Source organism: Gorilla gorilla, chromosome 4, assembly GCF_029281585.2.
Source record: "Gorilla gorilla gorilla isolate KB3781 chromosome 4, NHGRI_mGorGor1-v2.1_pri, whole genome shotgun sequence".
NCBI classification, from domain to species: domain Eukaryota; kingdom Metazoa; phylum Chordata; class Mammalia; order Primates; family Hominidae; genus Gorilla; species Gorilla gorilla.
In genome coordinates this window covers 45558790-45576248 of record NC_073228.2, presented here as the reverse complement: position 1 = coordinate 45576248, position 17459 = coordinate 45558790, and the positions used below count along the sequence as shown (strand labels likewise).

Genomic DNA, 17459 nt, shown 5'->3' with positions numbered 1-17459 from the left:
AAAACATGAATGAATCCATTGAGCAGAGTAGACAGGCTGGTAATAACCTAGCATACATCAAAGTCCAAACCCTGATAGAGATGGCAGCTCAGTCAACGAAGAAAGGAGGGATAATTTAGGGAACAATGCTGGGTTGGTTATTTGAAGAAGAATTAGTTGGCTTCTCACTTTACTTGTACCATACACAAAAATAAAACACCAGATAAAGAATTATATGTAAAGCAAAAATTAAAGAAAAGAAAATACATGACCATCAGTGTCTGTAATGGGGAACAATTTTAAGGATAAAACTAATGAAAATATCATAAAAATAAAAATTGATGCTGGCTGTTTAGTAGAAACAGAAAACCCCTTCCACTTACCGAAAATATACCATAAATAGGCTGGGCACAGTGGCTCTCGCCTGTAATCTCAGCACTTTGGGAGGCCGAGGTGGGCAAATACCTGAGGTCTGGAGTTCGAGACCAGCCTGGCCAACGTGGTGAAACCCTGTCTCTACTAAAAATACAAAATTAGCCAGACTTGGTGGTGCACGTCTGTAATCCCAGATGTGAGAGGCTGAGGCACGAGAATCGCTTGAACCTGGGAGGCGGAGGTTGCATGAGCAGAGATCATACCACTGCACTCCAGCCTGAACGACAGAGCGAAAGTCCATCTCAAAAAAATATATATACTTATATATATGCACACATGCCATAAAGAAAAGACAACTGGCAAACTAGAATAAAGTAGTAACAAGTATAATAATGGCCCTAATGTATAAATCATTTTTTAATCAATAGGAAAAGCTCTTGAATTTCAACAGAAAAGGACATAGAAGACATATCAAATACTAATAAAATTACCAATGGTAAAAACATGATTTTTTAACAGCACCAGCCTCTTCAGTAATTAGATAAATGTGATTTAAAAACAACAGAAATATACTATTGTCCATCTATCAAATTGAGGATTACTTTTAAAGTGTTTCTAATATTCATTACTTGTGGGAATATACCAAGATAGGCACTATCAGGTACTGTGCTGGGATTATAGATTGATAAAACCTTTCTGGAAAAGTGTTTCTACTTTTTCAAGTGTTCCTATTTCAAGGGCCTTAAAATACTTAACACACCTTTTAACCTAACAATTTGCCTTTAGCAAGTATTCATCTATATTGTCAAGCGTTTAAGTATAAAAATGTTCATTGTAGGCTGGGTACAGTGGCTCACATTTGTAATCGCAGCACTTTGGGAGATTGAGGCAGGAGGATCACTTGAGTCCTGGAGTTCAAGACCAGCCTGAGCAACATGGCAAAACCCCATCTCTACAAAAAAAAATAAAATATTTTCCAGGCGTGGTAGCACACATCTGTAGTCCCAGCCACTCGGGAGGCTGAGGTGGGGGATTGCTTGAGCCCAGGAGTTTGAGGCTGCAGTGAGCTTTGATCGCACCACTGCACTCCAGCCTGGGCAACAGAGTGAGATCCTGTCTCTACAAAGAATGAAAAAAGAAAATGTTTATTGCAGCAACATATATAATACTAAAAACTTAGAAATAATTAAATATCTAACAGTAAGGAATGAATATGGAGTAGGAGAGTTAAACTGTGAAACCATTCATATGATTAAATATTATAGAGCTATTAAAAATCATATCATCGGCCGGGTGCGGTGGCTCACTCCTGTAATCCCAGCACTTTGGGAGGGCAAGGCAGGCGGATCACAAGGTCAGGAGATCGAGACCATCCTGGCTAACACGGTGAAACCCATCTCTACTAAAAAAAAAATACAAAAAAAAGTTAGCCGGGCATGGTGGTGGGCGCCTGTAGTCCCAGCTACTCGGGAGTCTGAGGCAGGAGAATGGCGTGAACCCGGGAGGCGGAGCTTGCAGTGAGCCGAGATCACGCCACTGCACTCCAGCCTGGGCAACACAGTGAGACTCCGTCTCAAAAAAAAAAATATATATATATATATATATAGTATAGGGATGGGAAAGGGTTTAAAATAATACCTGTACTGAAAAACAGGATGCAAGGTATTACATAGCTCCATTTTGGCTGAGTTTGAGATGATTGTGATTTCTTTATTTTTTGCTATTTTCCCACATTTTTTATAATTATATATTGTGCAATTGGAAGCAAAAATAACCATTGAAAATCGTTTTCAAAGAATAATATTCAAGAGAATACAAGGTGCAGTAAGTTCTTAATATTTAGTTAAAATATAGAAATCTGTGGACCATTAACAGCACTTATCTTTAGGTAATGTAATGATGTTTTATAGATGGGTCTTTATTGATGGGATGTCACTATGTTGCCCAGGCTGGTCTTGAACTCCTGGCCTGAAGCAATCTTCCCACCTCTGCTTTCCAAGTAGCTGGGATTACAGGCACAAGCCATGGCAAATGTAGTATATTTTAATTTATTTTTTTAGTGATGGAATCTCACTGTGTTGCCCAGGCTGGACTCCAACTCCTGGGCTCAAGGATTCCTCCAGCCTCAGCCTCCAGAGTAGCTGGGACTATAGGCACGTACCACTCTGCCCAGCTTTATTTTTACACTTTATTTGTTTTACAACTTTTGCTCTGTTAACAAATCTACTACTCCTTTAAAAAGTTAAAAAACATTCTCTTATTAAAACAAAGATTAGGCTGGGCATGGTGGCTCATGCCTGTAATCCCAGCACTTTGGGAGGCTGCGCTGAGTGGATCACCTGAGGTCAGGAGTTCGAGACCAGCCTGGCAAACATGGTGAAACCCCGTCTCTACTAAAAATACAAAAATTAGCCAGGAGTGGTAGCACATGCCTACAATCCCAGCTACTCAGGAAGCTGAGACAGGAGAATCACTTGAACCCGGGAGGCAGAGGTTGCAGTGAGCTAAGATTGCGTCATTGCACTCCAGCCTGGGCAGCAGAGCAAGACTTCATCTCAAACAAACAAACAAACAAAACAACGATTATATCCTTATCAGAGATTTAATGGATACTAACCATATTTAATCCTCAGTCTCATTATGCTCATTTAATTTTTATTATCCATATGTTGTGATATTTAGGTTATGTTCATTTTTTACCAGTTTTGTTAATCCCTAGTGTTTTTGTTTGTTTTTGAGACGGAGTCTCACTCTGTCGCCCAGGCTGGAGTGCAGTGGTGCAGTCTCGGCTCACTGCAACCTCTGCCTCCTGGGTTCAGGTGATTTTCCTGCCTCAGCCTCCGGAGTAGCTGGGATTACAGGCACCTGCCACCACACCCAGCTAATTTTTGTATTTTTAGTAGAGATAGGGTTTCACCATGTTGGCCAGGCTGGTCTCGAACTCCTGACCTAAGTTGATCCATCCTCCTCTGCCTCCCAAAGTGCTGGGATTACAGGCAGGAGCCACCACACCCGGCCGTGTTTTTTGTTTATAAAAGAAAAAATTTCCAGAGTGCACTTTACTCCCTGATAGGAGACTAAATTACTTAAATATAAATTTTAGAAGGTACGTGTTAAATTAACCTAATGAATTAGTAGCATTCAGAAGTGTTTGTATCTGTTAAAGTTTCAAAATATACAAACTAATTTCTTTTAATGGTGATTCTATTTCTAGTAAACTAAGACAGAAATCATTATGCAGAAGAAACAGCACCCCGTTAACCATGTTCTTTTTATAAACTGTCTCTGTTCTCACTTTATTGTTAGGAAGGAGTAATCTGTTTTCATGTAATATAAGTACATGTGAGTCATGTTGAGTTTCTTCACTCATTTGTCCAATTCCCAGTCAACCTGTAGGTGGAGTTAACCTTTAGTTACATAATATAACGAAACAAACATTAAACCTACTGCTTCTGGGACAGTCTTCTCACCAAAACTCAGGGAAAATGGGAGGGTGTTGCCACTGACTGACTTAATGAAAGTATCTGACAAATGTAAGGTCTTTCAAATAGTGAGATAAGCAATGTATATAAATTATTTGATCGACTACTTACTTTCTATCTATACACACACACTATCAGTATATAATATGTATTTTCATTTTATAGCTATTAAATATGAGGTTCTAGAATGAGTTTTCAGTTTGCAGAATTCTGAGAATCTAGTTCCAACACCTTTGAGAGGACAACAACCACAATTGCACTTGCCATATTTATTAGTCAAAATGAAGCGAAGTCAATCTGTTGAAAGCTTTGTTTTGTTTTTCTGATTAGTTTGTTTAATAAGACATTCAAATTATGATCTTTAATATAATTTCTTCCCCTAATAGCTTGGTGCTAACAGTGGTTTGCACATCATCATCTTTGATGAAATTGATGCCATCTGCAAGCAGAGAGGGAGCATGGCTGGTAGCACGGGAGTTCATGACACTGTTGTCAACCAGTTGCTGTCCAAAATTGATGGCGTGGAGCAGCTAAACAACATCCTAGTCATTGGTATGTTTACTTTTTAAAAAAGTACTATTCATTCAAAAACGTTAGTCATAAGTTCTGAATTAAGATGTGTGTAGGTTGTGATTAAACTGTTTTGCCAGTGTTTCCAAATTAGAATCCAGTGATATTGAAGAATCTATTGTAATGCCTAGGCTTAATAGGAAAAATAAAAGATGGATTTCAGTCACTTGTAGGTTTAAGCTTATAGCTCACCCACAGGTGAAAAAGATGTAGGTTGAAGCTTATAGCTCACCCAAAAATGAAAAATACACATGAAACAATGGAATGCAGTGGTTTTCAAACTGGGTCTTGCAGGCCTTCAGGGGTCCTCAGAGGTGCTTTCAGGGTCAGTGAGGGCCAGGGAGTGCGTTTCAGATCCTACATCACTATTATAACTTCCTCTTTTAGCTGTTTTATGTACTGAGGTGCTTCTGAAGATGACTTCTGGGGAAAAAAAAAAAAAACAACACCCTGCTGTTTTATGAAGTCTGAAAACCACTGGCCTGTAAAAAAGAGAAGGAACTTTGGAGTCAGAGAGATCGTGTCACATTGCCCCTCTGTCACTTTGACAGATTATTTACCCTTTGAATCTTAAATTTTCTTTTTAAATACTGGAAGTTTTCATAACATTTATATTCCATTGGCTTATACAGTAGTGAAATAGTAAAGCAAAGTCTCCTTAGCTTGTTAGGGAAATTACTATTCTTACATATACTAAAAGGACATTTGATTTTATTTTTGAACTCTGATCATTTGTTGTTTTGTTTTAACATCTGTGTTCAGGAATGACCAATAGACCAGATCTGATAGATGAGGCTCTTCTTAGACCTGGCAGACTGGAAGTTAAAATGGAGATAGGTAAGGAGATCTGTCACTGATTGGGTGTGTGGTGGGGGGAGTGGAGGCATTTAGAGTTCATTAACAGGAACAATGTCATATGGTGTAGTATTTTTTAGAAAAGGTTTATATCATGAGAAGTAGATGTTTACATGCTTGAGTACCTATAAGGAAAACATTAGGATCATAATAATCTCCTCTAGGCTGGGCGCAGTGGCTCACACCTGTAATCCCAGCACTTTGGGAGGCTGAGGCAGGTGGATCACTTGAGGCCAGTTGTTCGAGACCAGCCTGGCCAACATGGTGAAACCCCTTCTCTACTAAAAATACAAAAAACTTAGCCGGGTATGGTGGTGTGCACCTGTAATCCCAGCTACTCGGAAGGCTGAGATAGGAGAATCGCCTGAATCCAGGAGGCAGAGGTTGCAGTGAGCTGAGATCGTACCACTGCACTCCAGCCTGGGAAACAGAGCGAGACTCTGTCTCAAAATAATAATAATAATAATAATAATAATCTCCTCTGATGGTGCTTTCGAGACTAGGAAAATGCCTATTTTATTTTTAATTTCATCAGGCTTGCCAGATGAGAAAGGCCGACTACAGATTCTTCACATCCACACAGCAAGAATGAGAGGGCATCAGTTACTCTCTGCTGATGTAGACATTAAAGAACTGGCCATGGAGACCAAGAATTTCAGTGGTGCTGAATTGGAGGGTCTGGTGCGAGCAGCCCAGTCCACTGCTATGAATAGACACATAAAGGTCAGGAAAATCAGCTAAACAGATTATAAACATTATGCCAGTATTCTTTCTCTTTCCTTTCAAGCATATCAAGGGGTAGGGAAATGCTGACTTTTGGTGGAGAAGAGATGGTAAAAGGAATAAGAATTAATTGTCAACTGCTAAATCTTCAGAGTAGCAGGAAGGAAGATAATGTTTGCATCTGCCCTGTAGTAACCACTGACTCATCTACCTTAGGTCATCACCATCTGACACAGACACGTAAAGTGAAAATTTTGAAGAAGTGTTTTTAAATCTTTGTATTGTATTAAAAGTTGTAATATGGCCAGGCATGGTGGCTCATGCCTGTAATCCCAGCACTTTGGGAGGCTGAGGCGGGCGGATCACAAGGTCAGGAGATCGAGACCATCCTGGCTAACACGGTGAAACCCCATCTCCACTAAAAATACAAAAAATTAGCCGGGCATGGTGGCGGGCACCTGTAGTCCCGGCTACTCGGGAGGCTGAGGCAAGAGAATGGTGTGAACCCAGGAGGCAGAGCTTGAAGTGAGCTGAGATTGTGCCACTGCACTCCAGCCTGGGTGACAGAGCGAGATTCCATCTCCAAAAAAAAAAAAAAGTTGTAATATGTCAGAGGAAGTGGGAGTTTCCACGTAGTAGAATTTTGGGGGCTGCTTTATTCAGCAAATATATTGAATAGTTGATGTGTTCAAGCTACTGGGCTGGAGACATAAAGATAATTGTGAACTCTTCCCTCAAGGAGTTCAGAGTCAGGAAAATGGACATATTTTCAAATTAGTACAATAATATTGTAGTTACCATGGTAGAAATACGTACTAGGATACTTTTATTTTGATAAAGTGCTCTTGATCTTCCATCTCTTCTCTCCTTTAGGTTTTAGTTACCACCTGTAGACAGATTTACTGAACATATCTGTCTCCTACTTTCAGATTTGTACTAAATACCCTCACCTAGATGTTTTATCAGGTCTCAGATTTAATATTCCAAAACCAAATTTATTGTCTTTTTTACTACTTTCCTTTCTGCTCGCATTTCCCTGTTTATCCCAATTTCCCAGGCTTAAAACATCAGGATTATCTTTGATTCCTGACACTCTACTGTGCCCTAGGTCAAGTCACTTGCCAAATTTTTTCAGTTCTGTCTTGGCAGTGCCTTTTAGTTCTCACTGCCACTACCCACCTTCTCTTTGATTAACCTTCCTGTATCATATCATTCAACCATTCAGACACTTTCAGTGATTCCCCATCATTTACAAAACAAAGTACAGGCTTCTTTTGGGTCTTTTGGGTCCTCTAGATCTGACCCTAACTGGCCTTTCCAAATGTGCTCCTGATTATTCTCCACATACTTCAGCCAAACTTAAATAATCACCGGTCATCAGACATTAATTTATTTTTCAACATCTCTGCTTTGGTTTTGTTTTTTTTTGCATCACTGAGGATCTTCATCCTCTACGTTTACCTGTCTTTTCAAAACCTGGCTCATATGCTACCACTGTCCTCACACCTTTTCACATTTTGCCTTTCAAGAATGTTATACCCGTTTCCTTCTTGAAATAGTAATGTATCATTTATGGTACTGTCAGTTGACTTTGGTTCACAGTAGATTTATTCGGCATCTACTGCATGCTAGACCCTGTGCTAGGAGTTAATACCCCAACTGCAAAGAAGTAAAGTACCTACCATTAAGCTGCCCTCAGTCTAACCCTCCACATGCAGTAACAGAAAGTACATGCAAGGCAAGAGAGTGAACGCATGTCAGATATGGTCAACTTGTGGGGTGAGAGAAACCTTCATATGCATGTCTGTTGGTAGAGCAGGGCCTTTTAGGTAGAGGGAACAACATATGCAAAGAAGCAGAGACACAGAATAGCATAGTGCGTTGGAGTAATTTAGTATTGCTTCAGCATAGAAGTTAGGGGAGGGATGGTAGAGAGATTGTGGGGGATAAGTCAGGAGACTAAAGTAGGGATGGAGCACAAAGAGCCTTTTATACTCTGCTAAGAAGTATGGACTTTTTTTCTGTGAGTAGTGCTAAGCCATTGAGTTTTAAGAATAGCAGTGACATAGTGTTAAAACATAAGATCACTCTGGCAGCTCTGTCGAGTGGAGTAGTTAGAGGAGTGGAGTTGGCGACACAGGACAAGAGGGGGAACTTTTATAACAGTTCAGGCAAGAAATAAAAGCCTGAACAGTTAGGTTGAGTATGTAGATATTTGGGTATATCCTATCACTGGTTCTAGACCAGGAATCCAGCCAACTACCAGTTTTTATAAATAAAGGGCTTTTTTGGAACAGTACACATTAATTTGTGTACTGTCTATGGCTGCCTGCATGCTACAGTGGCAGAGTTGAGTATTTGCAATAGGGGCTGCATGGCCCACAAAGCCTATTTTAGTGCTTTTATTTTAGGTACTATCTGCCACTTTACAGAAGTTTGCTGGCCCTTGTTCTAGACTTTAAATCCCTATCTTATTCACCTCAGAGTCTCCCATAGTACCCCAAATAGATCTAAATAATGAGCACATGGTAGGTGTCCAGTAAATTATTTTTCTTTTTTTTTTTTGAAACAGAGTCTTACTCTGTCGCCCAGGCTGGAGTGCAGTGGCACAGTCTTCGCTCACTGCAACCTCTGCCTCCCGGGTTCAAGTGATTCTCCTGCCTCAGCCTCCCAAGTAGCTGGGACTACAGGCATGTGCCACCACGCCCAGCTAATTTTTTGTATCTTTAGTAGAGATGGGGTTTCACCATGTTGGCCAGGCTGGTCTCAAACCCCTGACCTCGTGATCCGCCCGCCTCAGCCTCCCAAAATGTTGGGATTACAGGTGTGAGCCACCATGCCCAGCCAATATTTTTTAAATGAGTAAACTTACGTAACTATTCTGAATCAAGCTCTATCCATAAGTCATAATTTCCCTACATAATAGAGGTGGCTTTGTTCTAGCTCAAGAATGCCAAAGGTTTGGATGGTGTGGGAATATTGTATTGGGTCTTTATATAATGGATCCATTCAGGGACTATGTTTTTATTCTTCCTTGTTTGTTTGTTTTGAGACGGAGTCTCACTCTGTCGCCCAGGCTGGAGTGCAGTGGTGCAATCTCGGCTCACTGCAAGCTCCACCTTCCAGGTTCAGCCATTCTCCTGCCTCAGCCTCCCAAGTAGCTGGGACTACAGGCACCCACCATCACGCCTGGCTAAGTTTTTGTATTTTTAGTTGAGATGGGATCACCGTGTTAGCCAGGATGGTCTCGATCTCCTGACCTTGTGATCCTCCTGCCTCGGCCTCCCAAAGTTTTGGGATTACAGGCGTGAGCCACCATGCCCGGCCATGCTATACTGTTTTAATAAGAAAAGATGGCAACTTCAAGAAAAATGATGTAAACAGTGTGAAAACTGGTCCCTACCATACTGATCTTTCATCTCAGACCACATGGGTGCATCTTGATGTAATCCACAGTAACTAGTTTACTAGTTGTCATATTTTTCATATGTGTTGGCCATGGAATTTTTCTCTTATTTAGTCATTTTAACTACAATAATCCTATCCCAAAATTTCACTTTAAGCCGTTGTCTCAGTAAGAAACATGCTTTCTTCAAGCATATATTGGGTTTATCTACATATGAGGCAATGAGGGATGGTGGGAAGATCGCAGATATCGTAGTCAGAAGGTGTGGTTATGCATTATATTTCTTCCACCTTTTTGTTTCTGACCTGTCAAGGGGAGACACTACCTATCTAATCAGATTTTTATGAGAATGAAAGCAAATACTTAATATAAAAGTGCCTTGTAAACTCTATAAATGCTAGTTATCTCCATTTTTTTAATTGGCTGATTTGAGAGGATATCAGTACTTTTCAATATATGAATTTCTGATTTTTATTGACTCTTTGTAGTTACACTTTTTCTAATTGTAAAGCTAAAATGTTTGTCACCCTTGTACATAATATATTATCCTTCTGATTTGCAAGTAAGCAGTAGTGCAAATAGTTCATGTTTCCATCACTTTTTTCCACGTGGTAGAATTATCTGTAAGCTTCAGGTGATATGTATTGACTTGCGATCATTGCTCCTTGTACCAAACAGCTCCTAACTTTTCACCATATCAATGGAATAACTATGTAGGCACTTTAGGGATGAGAAAGCTATGTAAGACACTAACCTTACCCCCAAAAAGAAATATTACTAACATTTCCTCTTCTGCATTTTAAAAAATCTGCATTGTCAGAAGGTCTTTAAAGACTATTTTTCCGATGACTCCTCCTTGGCTAAACAAAAGAAGTACAGTTTTAGTCTTCCATTGCTATAGATGTTTGTAGCTTTAATAGTGATTGATGAATAAATATTTAAATTGAAACTTATAAAGTTGTTACTGAACTTTAAAACATTCAAAACGTACAAGTGTTATGATGTTCTTTCTTTGTATTTTAAAAATCCATTATTGGTGTTATTTTGCTTCCTTTTCAAAAGATTGAGGCCTAAAGAAAGATTTAGTCAGGTGGACTAAACAAGTCTTTCCTGTTAAACTGTTTTTTCAGGTTTTCTGAGACAAGTGGAAAATCTGGTCAGAAACACCTGTTGTTCATGTCGTTTATACTTGAACCTATGATTGCGGTCAACTAAAATTCATGTGACATTTGGTTGTTTTTATCTTGAAAGGAATTTCTGCTTCAGGTTGAGAAGATTCATAACCCAAATTTTTTCTCTAATCTGTTGTGAGGAAATAAACTGAGGACACACACACACACACACACACACACACACACTTTCTCTCACATACACTTTCCACCTGAGTCAAAGCTCTAAGTTATGTTTACAGAATTTCATAAAATTATTTCTTATTTTTTTGCAGAATTTTTGATTGATTAAGGTCATTCTACCCTTAATTTAAGAGGAATGATAAGAACTTTGAAAGGTCAGATTTAAAAGGTTATGAAATTTAAGGGTGACCACTTGATATTTGCTAGTGTTGAAATACAAGTTTATTAGTTTCTGCAGGTATAAGCTGAAAGATGCTGCCTCTTGTATATTGATTAGCTGTTATAAATAAAATGCAGGAAAAATGTTGCTAATTCAAACAAATGAGAAAAGGTTTTCTGAACAAGTAAAAATTCAGAATTATAGACTTTTAAAAATTTTACAAATTTTGATAAAATGCTAAAAGTCAGCTAAGAGCAGTCCTTAGAAAATTTATTTTAATGAGCAGGTAGGAATAGTTGACCATTGGAATATTGATGGCTTACAATTATGTAACTTACAGAATTCCTTATGTGCCTGAAAACAGTTTGTTTTGAAATACTTCTTCCCCACACCCATCTTAATTCACTTTTAAGAAAGGACTCAGCAATTAATTGGGTGAGTCTTTTCTTAATAATTAGCAAAATGACAAGTTTTATACCAGCTTCAGTCCTAAAATCTATCGTATTTTTTGGCAAATTTTGAAAGATGGGCAAGATTTTTCTTTCATACTGCTGTATGTATCTATCATTTGAATTCGGTTTTACTATAAGAGAATCAGAATGCAAAATATTATGGTAAAAACCTAGGCCTGTGTAGGAAAGAGGTGTTTAAAGTGAGGCTGGTAGCTTTGTTGAGATTTTAATGTTTCAGTCAGAGCTCTTGTCTTCCCTTTGGCCTGAGAGTTTATATCTTGTAGAATCCTTTCAGATGTATCAAAAAGTTTGAATCAGAGTTAAAACTTTTATATAAGGGTATCTAGGAAGGAAATCCTGTATCTGCCTTTTATAACTTATGAAAACCCCCAGGTTTGTATAAGTATAAAATGAGATAATGTGATACGGTGAAATGAGATAGTGTGTATGAACATACTTTATAAACTATAAAGAACTGTAGACATTTGTATATTATTAATTATCATAATTCTTTCATGGATATGCTTGTTTCCTGTGACACCATTTTTCTTTTTTTCTTTTTTTTTTTTTTGGAGATGGAGTTTTCTTCTTGCTGCCTAGGCTAGAGTGCAATGGCGTGATCTCGGCTCACCACAACCTCCGCCTCTCGAGTTCAAGCGGTTCCCCTGCCTCAGCCTCCAGAGTAGCTGGGATTACAGGTGCCCACCACCATGCCTGGCTAATTTTGTATTTTTAGTAGAGACAGGGTTTCGCCATGTAGGTCAGGCTGGTCTCGAACTCCCGACCTCAGGTGATCCGCCTGCCTCGGCCTCCCAAAGTGCTGGGATTATAGGTGTAAGCCACCGTGCCAGGCCCATTTTTCTTTTTTTAAACTTAGAAATGCCAAATAAATGTGATTAATATTTATCAAACCTCATATGTGCCAATATAAGCCCTATTAATAATTTAAATGTTTATGTTTTTTTGTTTGTTTGTTTTTGTTTTTGAGACGGAGTCTCACTCTGTTGCCCAGGCTGGAGTGCAGTGGCGCCATCACAACTCACTGCAAGCTCTGCCTCCCGGGTTCACGCCATTCTCCTGCCTCAGCCTCCTGAGTACCTGGGGCTACAGGTGTCTGCCACCACGCCTGGCTACTTTTTTGTATTTTTAGTAAAGACAGGGTTTCACTGTGTTAGCCAGTATGGTCTCGATCTCCTGACCTGGTGATCCTATTGCCTCAGCCTCCCAAAGTGCTGGGATTACAGGCATGAGCCACCATGCCCAGCCCAATAATTTAAATGTTAATTGTTCTATTGAAGTAAAATATTTGTCTCTTTGTTACTTTTTACTTTATTTTTAAAAGTATAGAAGTTATAGATGATGGCTTTCTTTTTGTAAAAGATTCAAGAATGTCGAAGCATATAGGGAAAAATGAGAAAGGCCATCTCTAACACCGCTTTCCTTTCCCTCTCCAGAGTTAGCCAAAATTTGGGATATATCTTTGAAGTTTGTTTTCTTTATATAATATTTACATTCATATACGTATGTGCTTTTTTAAAAAAAATGAACATTAGTGGAATTATACTGCAGTTTACATTTTTCACTTGCAAATATTCCTTGGATAGCTTTCTGTGTCAGTGTATGTAAGTCCCCTTCATTATTTTGGACAAATGCAGAGTATTCTAGAATATTGCCACATAATGGAAAATATAAGATCCATGAACACAGGGACCTTTTCTGTTTTATTTACTGCTATGACTCCAGTTCCTCAGATAGTGCTTGGTGTCTGGTAGGTATTCAGTAAATAGAATTAATGGATAATTTATTTAACATATGGATTATTTCTGGTTGTGGCTGTTGAAAAAATACTGTTGTGAAAATTCTTACTTGCCTCCCTGTGCACACAAGGAATCATTTTCTAGGGTAGCCATCCAAATGTCTTTTCAAAGACATGGTTTCATTGTCTTCTAGTTTCTAGTGTTGCCAGTGAGAGTTATCATACCAATCTCGTTCTGGTTTTTTTGCAGGAAACCTGTTTTGTCCCTCAGAAAGGTTCTAGGACTTTCTCTTCACCTTTGGTGCTCTGAAAGTTTACAGCAGTGGGTCTGGACAGATGTGTGCTTCTTTTCATTTATCCCGATCATCACTCACTGAATCCTTTAAACTGCAGAGGCACACCTTTCTTCAGCTATAGGAAATTTTTTTCTCTTCTGTCTTTTATTGTTTCTTCTCTATGACTCTTTCTGTTCTCTCCTTCTGAGACTCCTGTTAGATCACAGTTAAAACTTATGGATATTTCTTTCATGCTTTGTAGCCTTTCTGTCTCACTTTCTGTCATTTTGTGGGATTTGGGGCGGAAGGGAAGATAAATAACTGTGTTCTGTTTGCCATCTTCACCCAGCTTCCTGACATAGTTCTTTTTATCCCACAAGGATGACTTTTTTTTATATCTGTCACTTCATTTGTCTCACAGTCTCTTCCTAAAAAAAACATGACTCATATTTCATAATAATTGATGGAAGGTTGATATTTATTTAACATGCGTTTGTTTTATAGTCAGCTTTTTTTGAAAATGCTTTTTTTTTCAAAGCCATGATACCAATTTAAAAATTAGGCTGTGTTGTTTTGTGCTATTGGTAGTGAGCCCAGTCGCTTTAAAACACGTGTTGGTATCTTAATCACTCATCTGGTCCAGGCAGCTCCAAGTGCTGATAAAGGCCTTGATGCTTCTCCAGATGTCTAAATGCTAGCTCCAGGTGCAGTAAGCAGACTATTTGGAGCTGGCACATAGATTCTGAAGCACAATGTATTAATACAAATGAAAGTTTTAGGTTCTTGGTCTCCTAGAGTAATGGTTCTTAAGCCTGGTTCAGTACCAGAATCACCTGTGGTACTTGGTAAAACTATGAAGACCCTCTAATAGACCTGTTAAATCAAAATCCTGTGGGGAATGGGACTGAGCGCCTGTATATCTCTGAAGGCTCTGGAGGTTATTCTGATATGCAGCCAAGTATGGCTGTGTTTTCATTTCTGTATATATTTTCTTTTTGTATGGATTTTTCACTGTTCTTACTCTCTGTATGTATTTTTTCTTACTCATGCCTCATGAGTTAAAATGGCTATACAGTGTCCCTTGGTACAGATGTGTTCTAATTTACATAACTGATCCCCTCTTGGTAGACATTATTAATATGCTTCCCGTCTTTTTTCATAACAAGTTACTTTAGTAGATATACTTGTACATATAACTTTGTACACATTTGTGAATATATTTAGGGGATAAATTACTAGAAGTGGACTTGTTCAGAGGATATATATATTTGTGAATTTGAGAGATGTGTTTTCTTTGATTCCAATTTTTAAAATTGTTTTAAAATGCCCATAAAATTGTCCGGGCGTGGTGGTTTACGCCTGTAATCCCAGCACTTTGAGAGGCCGAGGCGGGTGGTCACAAGGTCAGGAGATCAAGACCATCCTAGCTAATATGGTGAAACCCTGTCTCTAGTAAAAATACAAAAAATTAGCTGGGTGTGGTGGCGGGCGCCTGTAGTCCCAGCTACTCGGGAGGCTGAGGCAGGAGAATGGCGTGAACCTGGGAGGTGGAGCTTGCAGCGTCCGAGATCGCGCCACTGCACTCCAGCCTGGGGGACAGAGTGAGACTCCGTCTCAAAAAAAAACAAAACCATAAAATTTACCGTGTAACCATTTTAAATGTATAATTCAGTGGCATTAAATACATTCTTAATGTTGTGCAACCATCACTACCATTCATCTCCAGACCTCTTTTCATCTTGTAAAACTAAAACTCCATACCCATAAACAGTAACTCCCCATTCCTTCCTCTCCCTATCCCCTGGCAGCCACCATTTTACTTTCTGTCTCTTGGACATCAGCTACTCCAGGAACCTCATATAAGTGGATTGTACAGTATTTGCTTATTTAACTTAGCGTATGGTCCTCAAGGTTCATCATGTTGCAGGATGTCAGAATTTTCTTTCTTTTTAATGCTGAATAATATTCCATTGTATGTACGTAACACATTTTGTTTATCCATTCCTCTGTCAATGGACATATGGATTTCTTCCACATTTTAGCTATTGTGGGTAATGCTGTCATGAACAAGGCTGTACAGATATCTCTTCAAGACCCTGTTTTCAGTTCTTTGGGGTATATACCCAGAAGTGGAATTGCTGGATCATATGATAATTCTATTTTTAATTTTATGAGGAACCACCATATTTTTGTTTTCCACAGTGACTCAACCATTTTACTTATGTTCCCACCAACAGTGCATAAGGGTTCTGATTTCTCCGCATCCTCACCAACACTTCTTATTTTCTGCATTTTTGTGGTAGTAGCCATCCTAATGAGTATGAAGTGAAATCTCTTTGTAGTTTGGATTTGCATTTCCCTAATGATTAGTGAGGTTGAACATCTTTTCATGTGCTTATTTAAGGCCATTTGTATATCTTCTTTGGAGAAATGTTTGTTTAAGTTCTTTGCCCATTTTTTATTTAGTTTTTTGTTGTTCAATTTTGGCAGTTCTCTATGTATTCTGGATATTAATCCCTTATCACATATATGATTTGCAAATATTTCAGATTTTTTTATGTGTGAAAATATGCTTTTAAATCCTCAAGAGTTACGTTCTTAAACTGAATATATTCTTAATTATTCTTAAATCTTGGAAGTCCTTACATTTTGTTTTTATCTCTTCTTAGGCCAGTACTAAAGTGGAAGTGGACATGGAGAAAGCAGAAAGCCTGCAAGTGACGAGAGGAGACTTCCTTGCTTCTTTGGAGAATGATATCAAACCAGTGAGTATGCCCATTGAGTGATATATAGGCCAAAAAGTAATGATAATAATAACTCAGGAGAAAAATAAGTGCCATTTACTCAGTATTATGGAAGGTTATAGCATATGCAGTTTCATAAAATGAGAAAATTTTAGTATTGGAAATGTTCAGTATGAGAAACATCTGTACAATAATCCTAGTGGCTGGTGATATTATTTACTGAAATATTTTCATGATAGGAAGCTTACCATCTTGTAAGGCAGGCCATTCAATTTTGAGACTTTCCAGTTATTGTTTTACTTTATATTGAACTAGAACTAATTTTCTTATTGGTTCTTATACAATCCCAAGCTACAGAAACCTAACTTCAGTCCATCTTCCATATGTCAGTTATTAGGATATTTAAAATTAACTCTCATATCCTCCTCTGTCTCTCTCTCTCTCTCTCTTTCTCTTCCTTTCCTCAGCCTCTTCCAAGGCATCCCTTTTTCTTGCTCAGTACATTTAGTTTCTCTGACTACTATAGTTTCTAAGACTTAAAAAGTGTCAGTTTTCTTAAAACGCATTCAAAATGGTCATAGTTGGAGCTTTAGAATACAGTTTAAGGTTATTAACCCATTTTCCTATAAAACAACTACTAACATTTGAGTAACTTTTGTTTAGAGTCCTGTGTTAATACAAAAACAAATTGTAGAAAGTCCCAGTTCTTAAAGAAGTGTGTGCTTTTCTTTCTTAAATGGACCTCAGGTCCATTAAGATTAATCTTAATCTTTATGACACACTGTTATTAGTCTGTATTTTCATGGCGTGTAAAATAACATATGGTATATGTAGTTTTCTGGGACTTGCTATTTATTAAATATTTTATTACCAAGAGTCATCTATATCAGGGATCCCCAACCCTCAGTACTGGTCCATGGCCCGTTAGGAACTGAGCCACACAGCAGGAGGTGAGCAGCAAGTGAGTGAGCCTCATCTGTATTTACAGCCACTCCCTATTGCTCGTGTTACCACCTGAGCTCCACCTCCTGTCAGATCTGTGGTGACATTAGATTCTCATATGAGTATGAACCCTATTGTGAACTGCATATCTGAGGGATCTAGATTGCACACTCCTTATGAGAATCTAATGCCTGATGATCTGTCACTGTCTCCCGTCACCCCCAGATGGGACCATATAGTTGCAGGAAAACAAGCTCAGGGCTCCCACTGATGCTACATTATGGTGAGTTGTATAATTAGTTCATTATATATTACAATGTAATAATAATAGAAATAAAGTGCACAATAAATGTAATGTGCTTGGGCTGGGCATGGTGGCTCGTGTCTG

General features: G+C 38.6%; 1 protein-coding gene across 2 annotated transcripts in view; it reads left to right on the top strand.

The window, feature by feature from the left end:
• Positions 1-17459, top strand: part of NSF (N-ethylmaleimide sensitive factor, vesicle fusing ATPase) — a 168152-nt gene that overhangs the window by 99591 nt on the left and 51102 nt on the right. For both annotated transcript variants that reach the window (XM_031011079.2, XM_055387811.2), the window contains exons 10-13: positions 4223-4388; positions 5169-5243; positions 5797-5984; positions 16055-16150. In XM_031011079.2, the coding sequence (XP_030866939.1) occupies positions 4223-4388; positions 5169-5243; positions 5797-5984; positions 16055-16150 (525 nt within the window). The remainder of the gene's footprint in view (positions 1-4222; positions 4389-5168; positions 5244-5796; positions 5985-16054; positions 16151-17459) is intronic.